We start from the raw sequence: 17980 nt of genomic DNA, 5'->3' as shown, positions 1-17980 counted from the left end.
TTGGTTTTTGTTTTTGACTTTTTCTGAGACGACAAAACGAACCGTTACAGCTGCTGCTGCAGCAGCAGCTTTTTTTTTTTTTTTATAACTTTCCAAATTCCCCTCTCTTTTCTGAGAAAAGCACTTTTCCCAGAAGCCCCTCTCTTTTTCTCCTTCCATTTCAATTTCAAATCTACATTAACAAGAACAAACACTTAAAAAAAAAACAAATAAATAAAACAAATAAAAAAAAGAAAAAAAAAAAAGTGGCATTTGGATTTTGCTGTTATGCATCTGAGGCTCTGCCAGATGAAGTTCTGCTCCTTCTTCTTCTGCTGCGGAAGGCCCTCTGATTGGTATCTTCTTCAACTCCGTGTTTTTTTCTTCTTTCATTTCTGTATTACTTAATTCAAAATCTTTTCTTCTTCGAGTAAAATATTTTATGTAGGAGCGAGAAAGGAAGCGGTTCGTCGAGGTGGGTTTTCTCGTTACGAGAGCTTCTCTCCGCGACGAACAATTTTAATTATGATAATAAGCTCGGCGAAGGAGAATCTGGAAGTGTGTATTGGGGCCAATTGTGGGATGGGTCTCAGGTATTTCATTACTTATATTTTTAGGGGGGGGGGAAATTGTTATTTAGTTTTCGTCTCAATTACTGTCCTGCATTACAAATTACGTCAATTTGTCATTGTCTCAAAAAAGTCAAAAAAATTAAGGATGATTGTTGAATTCGACCGTAAAACTTATTTGTCATTTGTAAAATGTTCGATAAACTATCAATTCTGATAGTGCGAGCAAAATAGGAGATCTTTTTTATCTGTTTCTTAAATCTATTTTTTGAGTTGTAAATTTAACAGATGTTAAGATATGAAAGAATGTGATATACTAACTTGTTTTCGTAAAGTTTTACAACCGAACTCTTTGAAATATTATAAAGTATAGGTCGATAATTGACACAATTTTTAATGCAGGAGGAGGGTGATTGAAAACAGGGAGTAAAGTGCAAGGTTGTTTTTTATAACTTAGCCTAAAATTTAACAAAACTACTTTGTGGCATCATGCATTTTCATATTGGTGCTGTGTCATTTCGTTCATACAATTGAGGTGTTTTTAGTTTTTAACACTACAAATAGTTAAGATGCAGTTGATCAAAAGGTGGTCAAATGTGATCTGAAAAGAGAAGACAAAAAGATCAAAATAAGCCGCGCGGAGACACAATCAAAACCTGATTCAGTAAACAAATTCTTGTAGATTCTTACGGAACACTTAAACAGTCACCTCAGAATAGTTCAGTGATATAACTGAAACAATCACTTCAGGAAGAAACAAAACTATGCCGAATTTGAATCTAATTTACACTGACACAAACATTGTCAGAATCCGACCCAGAAACCAAAATTTTTGCGGGACTGACGAAATGATTCTTACAGTAACAAAAAACTGAGAATCTGCATTACCAAAACTTTGCGTCTTACATCTCTCTTTGGCGTAGATCGCCGTCAAAAGGCTGAGAATGCTGAGCGAAAAGGCCGAACAGGACTTCGCCGCCGAAGTCGAGACTATGGGAAGAGTGAGGCACAATAACCTCCTAAGCTTGCGTGGATATTGCTCCGAGGGACCGGAACACCTCCTCGTGTACGACTACATGCCCAACTTCAGCTTGTACTCGTACCTCCACGGGCCGCACTCCGCAGATCGCCTTCTTCACTGGGGGAGGCGAATGTCCGTCGCCATCGGATCAGCCGAGGGGATTGCGTAGGTTACGAAACCTTAGATGCGGTTCTTCGGGTTCTACGAATAGTAGTACCTGAATTTTCATTAGCTGTTCAATACATGTGAGAATTCATTCAGATCATGTTTTGCGGAATCTTGCTGACTTATTTCATTTCACGTCAGTTATCTTCACCACCACGCGACGCCTCGGATAATCCACAAAAAGATCAAGGCGAGCAATGTTCTGCTCGATTCGGAGTTTCGAGCTCGAGTTGCTGACTTCGGGCTCGCGGATCTCGCTCCGGAATCTGCTGCTCAAGTGGCTACAACTGTGAAAGGAACTCAAGGCTATCTTGCTCCAGAATTGGCCATTTCAGCGAAAGCCACGGAGAGCTGCGACGTATACAGCTTCGGTGTACTACTCCTCGAGCTCGTAAGCGGTAAAAGATCGATTGAAAAGTCGAGCACTAATCAGAGGCTAGCGATCGCAGATTGGGCTTTTCCGTTGGCTCGAGAGAAGAGGTTCGATGAAATTGCGGACCCGAAACTGGATGGCAGTTATGTGAAGGAAGAACTAAAGAGACTGGTGCTTGTCGGGCTGTTTTGCGCGCAGAGCCAGCCTCAGAGGAGACCCACAATGCTCGAGGTGGCGGAACTGCTTAAAGGAGGGGCTAAGGAGAACCTACTATTCATACAAAATGATGAGATGTTTAGGATACAAACGACGGCAAGTTCGCTGTAAATGGTCAGAAATAGATGGAACATGTATAACAATGCAGAATTTTGTAGTTTGGGTTGTGAAGTGTGTTTGCGGGATGATGTTGTGATTGGAGGTCACTGATTACATGATGTTTGATGTTGCCATGTAATAATTACACAAACATTTCGAAGATTGTTTGATTTGTACAAAATTTGTTGCTTATGGATTGTAATTGTTGCTGTTTAATACTTTTGGTGGAAAACTTACTTCCATGTTCTTTTTCGTTGTATTCCTGAATCAAAAATCAATTCAATTCCATCCTGAGCAGTGTCGGAAAAAAAAATCGAGAAATTTAAATGGTTCACTTGGGATTATCTTTTTTTCTTTCGTTTTTTTAAGAAGCACAAAATACGGCAGCTGGGGCACAGTCACACAGCTCAGTTTAAGCGAGTTCTACCATGATGTTGCAATTTATTCCCCAACCCTTTTCAAATAAATATTCTAGTACCTGTTTCTTCCTATTATTGCAATGCAAACACCCTGACGCCGCCACAAAAATTTTTAAAAAAAAGTAAAAAAATAATCATGTTTTTGTGTAAAATAATTTTTTTTTCTTCTTTTTAGAAAATGGGCTTAGAACATTGGCCTGTATATAACGTCTCACTCCCATCAGATATAAACCATGAACATAATAACATTACTGCAGACGAAAAAACAGAGGCGCCAAAGGAGAAAGAGATCAAAAAAAGAATTGAATATTACCAGCTAATTTTGTTCATTTTCTAGACCAAACAAAAATAGATAAATTTTACCTAACATATTAGGTAGTCCAGTAGATCCTCACTAAAATGGAGTTTGATCAGCTAAATTATTATGACAAAACAAACTAAATTTGCAAACAAACTGCAGATCATAGGTTAGTTGATAAACATACTGTGTTCTATATTAAGATTCAGTACAAACATGCTACTTGACATAAATCAACATGGCAACGCGATCATCGAATACAAAACGTTGCACAGCCGATACTAAATATACAACTCTGTTTTCAACTACCGAAGCGGAAACAATTTACAGGATCCCTTCAATCTCTACTAGTAACAAAGCATCCATTAGGTCGAGCCGTTTACCCATGGATGAGACATGGATGAGGAATTGTGTCGTCATATAATTCCTAACACAGTAAATATGTTTCTACGTAAAGGTGTCCTCCCGGTCTCCCTCGGCCGTCTCTCCCTCCTCGAGATTGCTGAACTCGAGGTAATGCGTCGGCCTGTGGTCCTCGTGGTAGTAGTCGCGCGGCGCGCCGAGCTTCATGCCATACTTCATACTTGCAGTATGCTTTACTCCCATGAAGTTGTAATTCCATGGGCCATTATCCGGAACCTGAGACAGTAAGTTTTGACATCATCGGTAACAGAAAAGGAAATTAAACCAAATGTACGCAGAACCACTCAACTATGCACCATTTTGAAATAGGCTCCCAAACTTTATCTTTTGGGCCTCAAAACTTTTCCTTTGGTTAACTTAGTTACTCTCAAATTTGACAATTCCGTTAACTATCATCTGCTAACTGGTAAAGAAACCCACAGTTTTGTCAACTGAAACTGTGAAATATATTTGGCCGAAATAAAAGTCAAAACAAGTTATATTTGAGAGGAATGTCAATCCAAAAAACCCAAAAGTTCAGGGGCTTATTCCACTGTAAACTACAGTGAGAGATCTCCATGCAATTTCACTCAATGTACAGAACTTCAAGCTAGAACGAGGTAGCAGAGAAAAGACATATTACCATGTAGAATCCCAGGAAGCGGTCGCTGAGAAGCATCTGAACCTTCTCATAATGGGTCGGGAGGTATCCGTGTGGATTGCTTCCTGTGTCCTTGTTAAGACGACCCCACTCATAGCCGCTTGGTGTCAGCTTATAAGCAGTTAGCGAACAGGATCCTGGAGTAAAACTGCACGTTAGAATGATACACTTCTCACCATCCCATTGTTTGCTGTTCTCTAGAATCCGAGCATGGCTTGTCAGATCCTGCAGTAGCACAGGAAACAGCTTAGTAGAGGTGAACCAACAAATAAAGGAAACACCCACATTTTTTTTTTATCATCAATAAAAGCACTAAACGTAAAAAATTAGAGGATTCTAAATATATTCTCTGCAAAACCAACTTATTACCTATATGCCTCTTTATAATCTGAATTTCACACCTCAAAATCTCATAAAAATACTTGTAAGTTGCTAATTCAACAAATTAATGGGAAGAAGTTAATGTATTAGAAGAAAATTTTGAAGAGATACATAATTTTGCACAAAAGTTGTGTTAAAATTTAATTTCGGGAACGCAACATATTAAAGTTCAGATAATGTTGGGACAGGCTGCGACTAGATAAATTTGCAAGCATAAATGAATAAAGATTAACCTGTGGGGATAACTGAGGAAGCTCATTAGGTTGTGTATGCATCCAACCCAGCGGTTCCAAATCATTCAGGAATTCGTGCTCAGGAAGAGCAGATGGGAGATGGACTTGCTGATGAGTTCCCCATTGTGGCGGCATAGCAATACACCGAATCTCCTTCACCTGGGGGTTATCTGGGGGACTTAACCCATACAAATACCCAGCAATCTGAGTCCGAAGATCAGCTATGCATATAAACTTCTTCAATATGTTCTTTGGCATGATGTAAGTGTATCCAGTCTCCTGTTAATTACAAATATTTTTGAGATTAGTGATACTTGACATCTATGAATAAGAAAACTTGATGATTGAAGGTTATTGCACGTACCTTTATGTCATCCGAGTTGACATAAATATGATTGACTCGAAGATACAGATTTGTAGCAGAGATGGCCCTAACACGCCAATCAGTCTTCGACCCAAATGCTTGTTGCTCATAGGGACTGGTCGTAGTCACAATAAGCTCATCTCCATGAACGTTTGTTGTCTTTGTTGTAACTGCAGTTAACTGGCTTGCTTCCTTTGCCTGAGAATTCATAAAAAAAAAAGAACACGTAAGCTATGAACACTAGACAAGTTTTAAGTCCTAAAAGAATATATGCTGTCCAAAGTCCAACCTGTTTCTCGATTTCTGCTATTTGTTGCCTCTGTTGTGAGGGCGGAGTAATCTCAGCACCAAGTATTATATCGCGGATTTCAGACTGTGTGAGTGCCGATGTGTTCACATTATTCTTCTTCGCATAATCCGACAATATAAGATCCCTAAGTGCAACTTCCACCTTCATCCACTGATCGTCAGTGAGAGAAGGCCAGATATGGTGTGGCTCAGTAATGATAGTTTTGTCGGGCTTCAGCAACATCTTTGCCTTCTCATTATTCACGTGGAGCGCCCGTAATATCAGTATGAGACGAGAGAAGGCGGTGTACGATGAAATGCTTTTCAGCCAATCATCATAGATATTGAATAAAACCATTTGAGGCTCCGTAGCTTTAAGAATCAAATCGCCGAACTTCTCGATTTTCAAACAAGCCTGGAATGGCAACTGCAGCTCACTACCCTTTATAACTATATTAGGAAAGTCGAGCAAATGAACCTCCAAAGGATCCAACATGCCCTTCCGAGTCACGATAATTTGCTTTGGCTGCTCTTCGACAGGCAGGGATCGGACTAGGGCAGCAACCTCTTCTGCTGTTTTCCACTTGGCCAACTGTCCGAGACGCTTTTGCCCTGCCCACACACTGGTGTGGATAACCTGCATAAAATAATAAATCCATGTAAGTTGTTCTTATTTAGATTTTAATGTGATTAAATCTTAAAAGGATGTACAAAAGAGCAGAACCTTTAAGAACAATTGCCCTGTTCTTGGGTTAAAGATAAAGATGGCACCGTTGATAGGTTTAGTGGTAAGATTTCCCTCGAATGTTTTGTGGATTGTAACTCGGTACACATTCGTATCATCCACAAACCATATGATTTGGTTGCTGAATATCTCTCCATAGTTCTGAGATGACAGATATGGTTCTGTAGGTTCGGATGAATACAACTGCAGACCCTTCCTTATTCTCTCCCTCAAGACGTATAAAGCTGGATTGGACTGTCAAATAGAAAAATCAAATAAACTAGCTTAGATTTACCAAAATAATAACCAATGCAAAGGTAGTGGATCGGCAAGGCAAGCTTTACTGGAAAATGATGATATCAAATAGTACCTTCATGATTTTGTTCATGGCTTGGGCCAGAAGAGGTTTTGACCCAGGAAACCAGTTGCCAAAAGCAGAGTGCAAGTTATACGCTAAATCAAGTCCAATCATCACTCCTACAATGAGAAAGTAAGAGAATAATTCAGCAGATAGTTTTACTTGAAAAACATGGATATAATGTATTAAGGTAATGATGTTTACCAGTAGGAGATGGATAAATAGACATGTTATCAGTTGTATAATCCATGAACTTAGCCCTCGTATACCGTTCTATATCATGGGAATCATAATCTCCCCATCGAAGCTGCACATCGATCCAATACTTGTTGCTTGCTTTCTGATCGAAAACATCCTTCGACTCAGCAACTAGGCTGGGCTTGGACATCGGCCATCTATGCGCAGCAAATAGAAGAACATCTGCGCAAGAACTGTTCATCTTGTAACTCTTTCTGGGATGTATCGTCTCTTTTTGCACGGTCTCAATTTCCAGAGCATCAAGTTCCTGATCTAAAACTTGGCAAAGGTCCATAACAACACTTTCGTGGATCTTTTGCCAAAGATGAGCACGGAATATCTGAATTAGAGATATCTTCAAGGTTGGAATTTTCCCATGCATGAATATTCCTGTGAGATCAAGCTGCACTTGGAAACCCACATAAACATTTGCACGGTTTATGGTTGGCGACCACCATAAGGTGAACCTACGATTTGGGATTTGATTAAGCCCAGATCGCTGAGCATTAGTCAGCTTCTTATATTTCATGGATTCCTCGAAGCCAGATGCCTTCTCCCAAAAGAGACCTTCCCAGGTCGGGAAACTGGTTAAGAGAAAAGAAAAGGGACAAATTAGTCAAAAAAATATCTAATAAAGAAAAAGAAAAATGAAGTTGCTTATGGTAGTAAGATTATCTTACTATGTTCCTTTAAATAATGTGTGCTCCAATATTCCCTCTACACCTCCAAGTGCTTGAATAACATCAGTTCGATAATTATTCAAGTTCCACAGTTTTCCATCATGCCGCTGGTGGGTCCACCAGAATGGATTCTGTTTCAGCACTTGATACTGCTTAAAGTCAGTCCGTACCCTCCAGCCTTTGTCGTATGCTAATGTGTGACGATCTTTCTGGAAAAGAGTATTGATTCGAGGTATACCTCTATCCCAGGAATCCTGAAAAAGGTTAGCAATTTATGTTAAGCATTGGGAAAAGAACACTTCATCTGTAATTAAAAGCCGACTTTGGGAGAAAACTCTGTCGAAAAACTAAATCACAGGCAATATGACAGTATTGAATGAAATATAACCAATGCATTTTCTCAATGATTTGAAACTTACCTCAAGATCCTCAAGAGTTAAGCGTCTATTCTGGGATTGTGCTTCCTGCCTCTTCAATGCATATTCAGCCCAAACACGCTGTGAGTCAATAAATTCGCTCTCCCATGGCTATAGGAATAAAAATGAAGAGTAAGTCCACCAAATTATTAATGACAAAATGAAGCAAAAAGAAAAAGGTCTGTCTAAGAACCTGAATGTAGCGATAAAGATTTGGGATGAGCTGATCCTCCTCATGGCTCATACCGCTTCGAAAGTGCGTTACCCCAACATCTGTCTGCTTGCTATACCTTAGATCACTCTGTGGTATTAATATGTGGCCCATCGATAACATTCCAAGACCTCCAATTTCCTTCGGTGTGTAAAAAATAACAGGCGGAAACCTGACAAGAATAATATCTTTATTAGAATTACCTAGTTCAAATAAGTAGTAAGCCAGGTGGAAGTTATGTTAATGTATTCCAGTGGAAATACAATACCTGCTAGGCATCTTCGAGTTCAGACCAATCTTAATACGAGTCTGGATCTTGTTTTCACATTTAACGAGTAAATCTAACAGCTCTTGGGTGTGAACAGTTGCTTCTCGGAAATATGTCATAAGACCTAAAAATAAGTCAAATTAAAAGATGAGCATGATATTAACGCAGTCACATTGCTTAACTAAACTTATATGCAAGAAAGTGATAAATATGTCCAAAACTTGCTATCGTACCGATAAGAGCTGTATTCCACTTGTTGACAATCTTCGTAAATGTTGTCGATCCTGATGACATAAGAATTTGCCTCACACGATTTTCGAAGACTTTCATGTGCTCATCATCAACACGTAGAAAGGCTATAGCCGTTCTTTCTTTTGTCTGCTCATTCTGCAGATTCCAGACTCCATCCTTTGTGTTGCTGAATGCCTCTTGGGTCATCCTTATCTTTGGCAATATCCGAACTTCAAACCCACACCTAGAAGGATAATAAAACTATTAACTTGATGAAAAGGAGCAAATGACAAGATAATTACCCAAAGGTAAAATATTATGTACCATTAAAATGCTCATCTCAGAAATTACACCTAGGTCATGATGATAAACTTTATACCAAAAACGGCATATCCATATGGAAAACCCTTGATCTATCTAGACTTTACCTCGTCATTTGGAAATATTAACGACTCAACTAGATGGGTACATGAAGAGAGCACTCACAAGAATCAAACTGTTTGAAGAAATATTAATCAAAACGTGCCAAAAAAACGTACGGAGGAAAAACATGCAACAGTAAAAACATGATAAGAGTACATTAGGCGACGAAGAAAAAGAAAACGCCTAAATAAAGATATTATCAAAACTCAAGCAGGAAGCCTTCTTAGGTGAATATACATGTTATCGAGGGTTAAAAACAAAGTGACACAGACAGACAGAGATATCCAGTAAGAAATATAACTATCTAGTCTAAGAAGATAAATTCGATCCGAACAGTTGTATTCAATCCGAACAGTTGAGAATTGAGATCAAACTTGAAGTATGAATTACCTAAAATTCAAAATGGCAAAGAGACAAAGGAAGCACCAGAAAAGGAGAAACTTCAAATGTAGCACGTAAATGATAGATGTTAAGTTTGAAAAGAATATATACGTACATGCTGAAAAGCAGGTTGGGGTTGTCCTTGCTGTACACAGAGACAAAGCTATTTTCCCACTCCAATGTTGTGATACTCCTAGGAAGGCGGTTCTTCATATCCCAAAATACACTTCTCCCAAGGTTAACTGGAAAGATAAAGAGGAGATAAGATTAAAAAAGGTTTACTATAATAAAAAACATAGTAAGACAATAGCTAATAGAATTACCATCATGTTTCATTAGCCTCATTCTGGCATCCCTTGGCCAGCACTTTTTGTTATTGTAACCCACCATATTTTCGTTGTTCGGGTCAGGATGTTCAGTCAAGTAACGCTGAATGAGATCACGTGCTTCTTCATGGGTGAAGCGGAACAAGATATGCACCTTATCGATATATCGAGAGTACAACCTAATTGGATGCCTCGTCTCAACTTTAGTGTCAGCATACGTAATAAATTCATTGGGCATCTGAGGTGGCCCCGCAATTTCACTGGCTCGAGTTAGACCGAGAAGCAAGAGATCGAGCATAAGACCATAGTACTGCACTACAAAGGAGGCAAACTGAAGACCGCGAATGAGACCGTAAGAGTTTGTGTGACTCATGTCCTTGTAAGATAAGACCACATTATTTTTTGCTGTAACGTAGTCCGCAATATTGTGATCCAAGACAAGCCTTAAAAGCCTGCAAAAGGGCAACGTCTTAGAAATGCAGCAACACGCATGTTAAATCACTTGTCATTGTAAAGGTGATAAAATTTACCTGTTTAACATAGTCAGATCTATTTTCTCAAAGAACTTCTCAAATTTTGTTTGAAGCATTACAACACATTGCCCATCACCAGTATCCCATATACCCTGTAAATTGTTTATGCCCTGACACCATTTGTAGACAAGGAGAGGAGGTGGCTCTGAATCTGCAGGTTTGACCCAATTTGGGAAAAGATGCCGCTTGTCACCTTCATACCACAAGTACTGATCAAGATACGCATCTGTGATTTTCTCAAGGGGTTCAATCTCATACACAGGAATCAGGTAACTGTACAGATCCATAAATTCAATGCCAACCTGAAGATAACATGTTAAATTCAGTTAGTAACATGATTAAGAAGAGTCAGATGATCTCTAAGGAGAAAGACTTACTTCTTTAAAGGCACGCTGAGTAAGCAAGTGACGTTTTATCCTTGATAACGCCTCATGCGGGTTGTCATAGGCTTGTTCTATCAGACCAAGTTCTTCTCGCTGCAATTGGTTTAGTCTGACTGCTACACTATATGACTCCTTTAGCCTCTCCAGTGCCAGGATAAGAAGTTTCGTATCATGTTTATAGGATAATGGAGGAAATGGAATTGGTGAGAACTTTCTTGATTCCAGCCAATGAACAGTCGTAGTGTAAATAGCAACTGCCTCTTCAGGGGTAACATATGGACCATCTTTCAAGTAATTATGTTGCCTTTCCTGTAAGTATAATAAAAAATGAGTATGTCAGACTCCTAAGTTCCAATGAAATGGAAAAGCTTCCAATGAAATGGAGAAGGTAATCTTAAAGAACAGAGACAGTAGTATGAGAAGTATAACAAAAATTATGTTCCAATTATAGGACCATATAAATAGAACATCTTCAAAGCACAGTGGAGAACCTGTTCAGCCTTCAGCCACAAGCGCGTCAACCTTCCAAGATTCTTTCGACAAACAGTCTTATCAACTGTCGCACCTCTTCTAATACGCTCACGATTGTAGTGAGCAACATTAGTCCACCAATCAGCCTTGGACTTCACATAACGAAGAATCATGTTTTCAATAGGAACTGGGAGGCCAGGGACCTGCAACAGTTTAAGATGTTAACAATAAACAAATCCATAAACAAGTTCAGCAATCAAGATAAACTGGAGAATGCAAAGAAGTTTGGGTTCAGGGAAAAAAAAAAAAGAAGAAACCAGTGGGTTCAGATAAAATGGGGAACTAGTTTGGTTAGTAAACTATATATATAACAAGAAAATGCATAAAGTAGAATATTGTGGATAAATAAGTAAAATGTTTCGCCAATCAAGTTTTGCTGAATTTTTCACGAATTTTTACAACTAAAATGTCGAATATTATGACCATGACAACAACTACATACATGGGTTCCTGAACAACATACCTTCCAGGGAATGTTGGCTTTCCAACAACGCCATGCTTCGCTAAGATGTTGCAAGATGGTTCTGGCCTTGTTTTGCTTGATGCCCTCTGCATAAATCCAAAATCAAATTCACTTCCATATTGAAAAAAATAGACAAAGATACTACCAATATTGATTATTTGACAGATTGCGTAATGCAAACTACAGAGATAAAAATTGGGACAAACCTGGCATTGCATCAAGAACATCATGCATGACAGCAGCTCGGAGTTCCAAATCAAAATGACTCTCCACCCGTTGCTTTGTAACAGTTTTAGCAACTCCTTTTGAATGCCGGCCCTCAAACTGCCGAGCAAGCAGATTACCCAGCCATCTCTCCAGCAAAGGAACAATGCCCCGAAGGAAAAATAGCCAGACCCTCCACATCGGAGCCCAAAACCCACAGCCCGGCCCTTTCCCAACAGGGCCAGTATTAAAGCGGTAATATATCAAGTGCTTCAGATCTTTACACATCCGGATCTGCCGCATTAGTCGATACTTGTAACGATACATACCAGTCAACTGGCCGACATGCGAAAATGTGTATTGCAGACCATCAGCTAACTGGAAGGCATCCACATTACCCAAGCGGAACTGAACATTTGCATCAACGACCAACTTGGTCAGTCGCAAAATCTCACGACATAGATGGAATGCATTACCGAATCGTGATTTTTTCCTCTCCTTTGTTGTTAGAGTCTTTACAGGTTTCAAATTAAAATTGTAGTCCAGGTGAAGATAGTTCAAATTTTTCCTATGGATCAGCAAATTAAGCATGTTGTAGCCCTGCTTACAAACTTGCAGACCAGCTTCAACCCAATCCAGTTCTGTAGTTTGAAAGAACTTTGTCGCTTGGAGAGACCGAAACAGATGTTTCTTTTTCTGTGCCTTTGGAGGTTTATGATGCAGCTCATTGAGGACATAACACTTCAACAGTTTCTGGTAGCTCACTCGAACTTTAACTGGATATGACGGAGGGCTGCAAAATACATTCAGAACCATCTCGATCAGAAACTTCATAAGAACTTGAGATGCTTATTTAAAAAGGAGTTAATACATGCCAGCATCTCATCTATTTACAATTTAAAACTTTCCCCACATATCTGGAATTTCATATACCCCTCTTAGGCCAAGTTAGGAAATCATCCAACTATGGTCATGCATTAAGGGGGGGGGGGGGGGGGGGGGGGGGGGGGGGGGTGGGGGGTTCAAAAAGTCAGATGAAGTACAAGAGAATATAGGTAGGAAACCAAGATTAATGAAGGGTGTATATCAAAATTCAGATTATGCAGGTATATACTGTAAACACATAAGTTTGCAAACAAATATCTCTTTAAATATGCGTAATAAGAATCTATCAGCATGTATCGAAAGAAAACTCACCAGTGTTCTTTGTACCACTCAGACACAAGAGGAATGTCTTCAGCTCGGCGCATCCTACCAGATCTCATGTTGAAAGGGCGTGGAGCAAATAGTAATGCAATACCAGCAGCTGTTGTGTCAGTATAAAGCTGCGTATCTGCCAGCAGAGGCTCCACATCATCTGGGAGGTAGAAATCTTCCTCATCTTCCTCTTCATTCACTTTCTTCTCCCGGCGGTCAACCTTGTTAACTGAAGTTATGGGATTTATCAAAGGATCATAATAGAATGCAGGCAAATCAGGATCCTCGGTTTTTATATACATTATCATTGGAGTATGATATACACCAAGCCTTACTTTCCTGGGCCTATTATTGTACAGATGAGGAAAAGCAATTCTGTACTCTGTCCTAAGTGGCTGACGAATGATGAGTTTATTGATGTCATTAAATTCATTCCAGTCCTCATCTCCTTTCTCCATGTCACGGTACAAAGGCTCAAACTTCGGACCTCCTGCAAGGAATTTAAGAAGATGTGGCCCCTAATAAGCAAAATTCTCCAAGAAAAGTTATTAATTGATAGCAGTGTTTCCTACTGCCTATGCCTAAGGAATAGAAAAAGAAAATATGATTTTCTTAATATAACTGACTAGGATATTTCCACACTGTTACAAGTGACCTGAAGGCAAAATAGATAAAATAAATTAATAACTAGGATACCATGCCCATAAAATGCTAGGGGGAAAAAAAATAAAGAACTGAATTCATACCAGGTATACACATGTTCAATGCTTTAGCAGTGAAGAATGACTCCATGTCAAACAAGTAAAAATAATTGTGGTCAATCAAATCAGACAACAGCTGTCCAGCCAATCGGTAAAGTGTTGCCATAATAGGAAGAGAGAGATGCCATTTCCTGTAGCTAGGGCCATTGATAAGCTTCGTCTTTACAAGAGGCTTATGATCGTAAAACCATGTATATACAGCTGAATCTTCTTCTTCATCCAACTCTAGTTGTATAGCTTCCAATGGCTCAACATCTAGCAGATTATCAGCATAGTCCAGTGGAGGCTCCTCGTCATCAAAGGGAGGAAAACGCATTCTTTTGAAGTGCCGCCTGTCTCTCTTCTCTCTTCGCATCATAATCCACATTGTACCCCACTGTAAAGGCAAGATTGAACGAAGATATCAGTAAGACATAGTGAAAAGAACACAAAAATCACAGCCAAATTAACAGCCTCATAGCTTTCATCATGTCTTGCACTCAGAAAAAGATTCTAAAATTGGTATCACTTTTGAAAAGGATGCAAGTGATTAAATTTCAAGGCCTTCGCAATCATCTAAAGGAAGATAACGCTTGCAAAATGTAGTCAGTATCAGCTGCCTCACACACACACACACACACATACAGTTTGTGAAAGAGAAAGCCTGAGAGAAGTTGCTTCACTCACCTGTGCTAAATAGATGGGCTCAACTACCCAAGGAATCTCATTGACAAATGTTATTGCACCAGTGATATGATATAAAATTTTCACGTTTCGAACCTGCAAGTTTATCAAAGAAAATGTATGAAAAGACAATGAAGACAGTAGAATTTTGATTAATCTACAGTGTAACTGTAAAGAAAAATGAACAAACTGGATAAAAGGTGATACCTGTTCCCACGGCATTGGCATGTTCTCAAGGAGCTTGTAAACTGCATGAGGCACAAATTTCAATGCTCCGAGATATACACGTTTATCATGACGGTACTTCTTTGATGACATGTCACCATGATCTCTGCACAAAAACAAATACGGCGAGCATTACTTTAACTGCATGGAATTGAGGGAAAAGTTCTCTAATAAAATGCTTATTTCAAAGAAGTCAAAAAATTGCAATGATTCTATCACAGGTTGCAAACCAGTAGTAGATTCTTATAAAAATAAAAATATCCAACTTTAGTATACTCCAATTACAAGCCCAGCTCCATGCGCCTACCTCTCACACCACCAGCACCCCAACCCAACCCCCAAAAGAACAAGCGAAAAAGGAAAATACAGAGTCTAATAATACCCAAAGTATGTAAGATATCAACGGAAGAATTGAATGTCAAGGGAAGAGTTGTTTGGCAATGAAAACACCAATATGGAAGCAACTTATCTTGTGTTTTTCTAAAAAAAGGTGAGTTTGTAAGCTGACCAGCAATAAAAGAACAAAGTGTTTATCTACATGCTTACACAAATAGAAGCGAGCCTTGCAGCTTACACAAATCGTGCTATTCAAACATAAAAGTTAGAAGAATCTTTACAATTTCTAATCTAACTTTTGCAACCAACTAAAAGTAGGTAAAACCAAATGGAGGAATCACGTTTTATATGTACATCAAACGCGATGTGTGGATTTCGCATGATGAAGAGCTCTGTCGTAGCCTGAATATTCAATTGTTCATTAAACAAATGCACCCCCCTACACGGGACCGGTAGACATTTTATCTTAATGGTCTCAATTTCTTTACAACACCAAAACCTACAATCAGACACCTTTACTCCAATCAATCTGAGGTCCTTTCAACATGAGCCAAATCAAGGGGTTTTCATCTCTTCATGCTTCTTAGGTTAAAAGTACATAAACCTACTAGTACCATCTACGTTTTTTATGCGCTCAATCACAGAAAGCAAAAATCTCTTCAACAACAAGCTTAAACTTACTTTACAGTTTATAATAAAAAAGCAAATGATAATACATGATATATAGAGATCCAACCAAGTGATCCTTACCATCTCCACACTTAGTACCCCAAACTCACGTATCTCACTATACAAACAACACAAAAATTATTATTATTTTTAAACATTACTTCTCCCTTTCACTTCCACCCCAATGGCGATCTAGTATCCTCGGTTATAAAACATAGTTCTACCCCAAAAAAAAAGAGAGACAAGGAAATAGGTTGAAGAAGAAGAGGAAGGATCACGCACCTGATGATCTTGCGGACGTGCTCGGGGGGCATGTCCTCCTTCTGTGCCTCCACGAACCCGAACTTGCGCTTGTCGCCGTACCTCTTGGAGTTGAGCTGGTGCCACTTCCTTGCCTTCTCCACCAGCTGCGCCTCCAGCTCCGCGGCCGATGGCGGTATGCTGTACGACGGCTGCACCGCCGGAGGCGGCGGCGGCGGCGGCGGCTGCGTCCCCGGGGCTCCGGTTGTTCCCGGCGGTGGCGGCGCCCCCGACGACGACGGCGGAGGAGGCGGCGCCATCGACGACGACGGCGGAGGCGGCGGCGGCGGTGTCGCCCCGTTCCACATAGCTTCTCTACTCTTCCGCCCCTCCCAACAAAGCCCTAGAAAGGTCCCCTCCTCCTCCTCCGCGGGATCGTTTCGTCTAGGGTTTTAGGGTGGTGGTGATGGAACCAGTTAGGGTTCCTGGGGGTGGCGAAATAGGTAGAGTGTTCGAGCGAGTGGATGGAATATAGAGGAGAAACGGGAGGCGGAAACGAGAAAACGAGAAATGGTAAGGGGTTAAGTGCATATTTGTAGGGTTCAGTCTCTTCACATGGCGGTGAAGCTCGAAGTCGGTTACGGTCTTTGGGTTTGGTTGCGACTTGAACCCGGCCGACCTAAACCCGCAGGGCGTCAAATCGGTTGATCCGGTTCGGGTTTAGTGCATTTTTAAAACCGAACCGAACCGGAAATCATTTTTTTATTATTAAATCTATTATTTTCTCTTATTTCATCAATTTTTTTAATATTAATATTTATTTTGAATTTTAATTTTTTTTTTAAACCCAGAGAGGAGTAGGGATGTCAATAGGTATGCATACCTAAAATTTTATCCGAACCCGAATGAAACAAGTATATCCGATGCTAAATGAATATGGAAATCAAAAATAGAAACCTGACGGATATGAATTCGGATATGGATTTTGACTGTACCCAACCCAAACCCGAATTTATTTTGTATTATATATATATATATATATTTGATGTTATATTTGAATGTATTTTAAAAATTTCGATTTAATATAATATATTTTGAAATATTAAAAAAAGAAATAATTATTTCGGGTTCAAATTTTCAGGTTCGGATTCGGGTTTCGGATTTTTGGTCGGGTTCGGATTTAGATATGAATTTTTAAAATACGTCGGATTCAGATTCGGGTCTCAGGTTTAGAGTCGGGTTTGGATTTTTGAAAATCCGTTCCAAATCCGACCCATATCTCTAGAAAGGAGGAATTACAATCCTTAGATGCAGGTTGTAATTCCTATAATAATCTGTCTTAGATTGTAGATGGACTATTTGGTTTCTTGAAAAAGTGCGAGAAATTTTTTTCTAAAAGTTAAGGTTTTACAAAAAAAAAAAAAAAAAAAAAATTCAGTTTTTTGTCCGTTTGGTTCAGAAAAAAGTTAGCTTTTCTTAAAAAAAAATAAAAAAAAAAATTTTATAAACAACCGATATTTTTATTTTTTGATTTTTTAAGAACATGAAAAGATATTTTTTATAAACTTTTTAAAACTTTTTTTGCACCACGGCTAGTTTTCTTTGGAATCAAAAGATGAAAAATTGAAAAGAAGTTTTTCCTAAAAAAACCTTTTTTTTTTTTTAAATTCTTCACACCTTTTTTGAGAAATTAAACATAGCATCTCTCTCAAAGGGAAATTCCAACATTCCAAATTTGAAAGGATATATTTTCAAATTTCAATTGCCTCAAATTACAATCCAAATTGTAGATTTTTTTTTCCTTAGATAAAAATGTATGGAAATCGCCTCACAACATCATTTTGAATTAATTATCTACCCTTTCAAAATTTTAATTTTGTATACATTCTTTCAAAAAAGTTTTGATTTGAATCGGTCAATAATATTTTAACTTTAAAATTTGAATACGTTGTTTATTTTTACAACTTAATAAATTTTATATAATTTTGACAACTATAAATTTATTAAAATAAATAACCAGTTTAAATTTGTATTGACTTAATTAAATAAAAT

The 17980-nt window shown here is 38.8% G+C and overlaps 2 protein-coding genes across 2 annotated transcripts; one reads left to right on the top strand and one right to left on the bottom strand.

The window, feature by feature from the left end:
* LOC109711297 (PTI1-like tyrosine-protein kinase At3g15890) lies at nt 226-2683 on the top strand. The gene is made up of 4 exons (XM_020234264.1): nt 226-335; nt 428-572; nt 1472-1734; nt 1876-2683. The coding sequence occupies exons 1-4, from the start codon at nt 268-270 to the stop codon at nt 2432-2434; spliced, it is 1035 nt and encodes a 344-aa protein (XP_020089853.1). The 5' UTR covers nt 226-267; the 3' UTR covers nt 2435-2683.
* Nucleotides 3587-16296, bottom strand: LOC109711754 (pre-mRNA-processing-splicing factor 8A). The gene is made up of 25 exons (XM_020234961.1): nt 15971-16296; nt 14666-14789; nt 14462-14554; nt 13781-14171; nt 13035-13524; nt 11840-12630; nt 11634-11719; nt 11131-11313; nt 10634-10948; nt 10254-10558; nt 9721-10175; nt 9513-9639; nt 8596-8837; nt 8363-8486; nt 8077-8266; nt 7887-7994; nt 7468-7721; nt 6755-7371; nt 6563-6669; nt 6193-6447; nt 5470-6105; nt 5181-5378; nt 4817-5095; nt 4185-4427; nt 3587-3778 (listed from the first exon to the last, which is right to left on the bottom strand). Exons 1-25 carry the CDS (start codon nt 16294-16296, stop codon nt 3587-3589), a joined length of 7131 nt encoding a protein of 2376 aa, XP_020090550.1.

The sequence above is a fragment of the Ananas comosus genome, linkage group 6 (genome assembly GCF_001540865.1).
Source record: "Ananas comosus cultivar F153 linkage group 6, ASM154086v1, whole genome shotgun sequence".
Taxonomy (NCBI): domain Eukaryota; kingdom Viridiplantae; phylum Streptophyta; class Magnoliopsida; order Poales; family Bromeliaceae; genus Ananas; species Ananas comosus.
Note: the sequence above shows the minus strand (reverse complement) of the source record. Positions and strands in the feature narration are given on the sequence as shown.

What these genes read in the sequence shown, in the direction of transcription:
- LOC109711297 (XM_020234264.1), top strand. Translation starts at nt 268, where the DNA reads ATGCATCTGAGGCTCTGCCAGATGAAGTTCTGCTCCTTCTTCTTCTGC. An exon ending in TGCGGAAGGCCCTCTGATTG is followed by an intron (nt 336 to 427) that starts GTATCTTCTTCA and finishes TATTTTATGTAG; the next exon opens with GAGCGAGAAAGGAAGCGGTT. An exon ending in AATTGTGGGATGGGTCTCAG is followed by an intron (nt 573 to 1,471) that starts GTATTTCATTAC and finishes TCTTTGGCGTAG; the next exon opens with ATCGCCGTCAAAAGGCTGAG.
- LOC109711754 (XM_020234961.1), bottom strand. Translation starts at nt 16,296, where the DNA reads ATGTGGAACGGGGCGACACCGCCGCCGCCGCCTCCGCCGTCGTCGTCG. An exon ending in TGTTCTTGATGCAATGCCAG is followed by an intron (nt 11,720 to 11,839) that starts GTTTGTCCCAAT and finishes GGATTTATGCAG; the next exon opens with AGGGCATCAAGCAAAACAAG. An exon ending in TATTTATCCATCTCCTACTG is followed by an intron (nt 6,670 to 6,754) that starts GTAAACATCATT and finishes TTCTCATTGTAG; the next exon opens with GAGTGATGATTGGACTTGAT.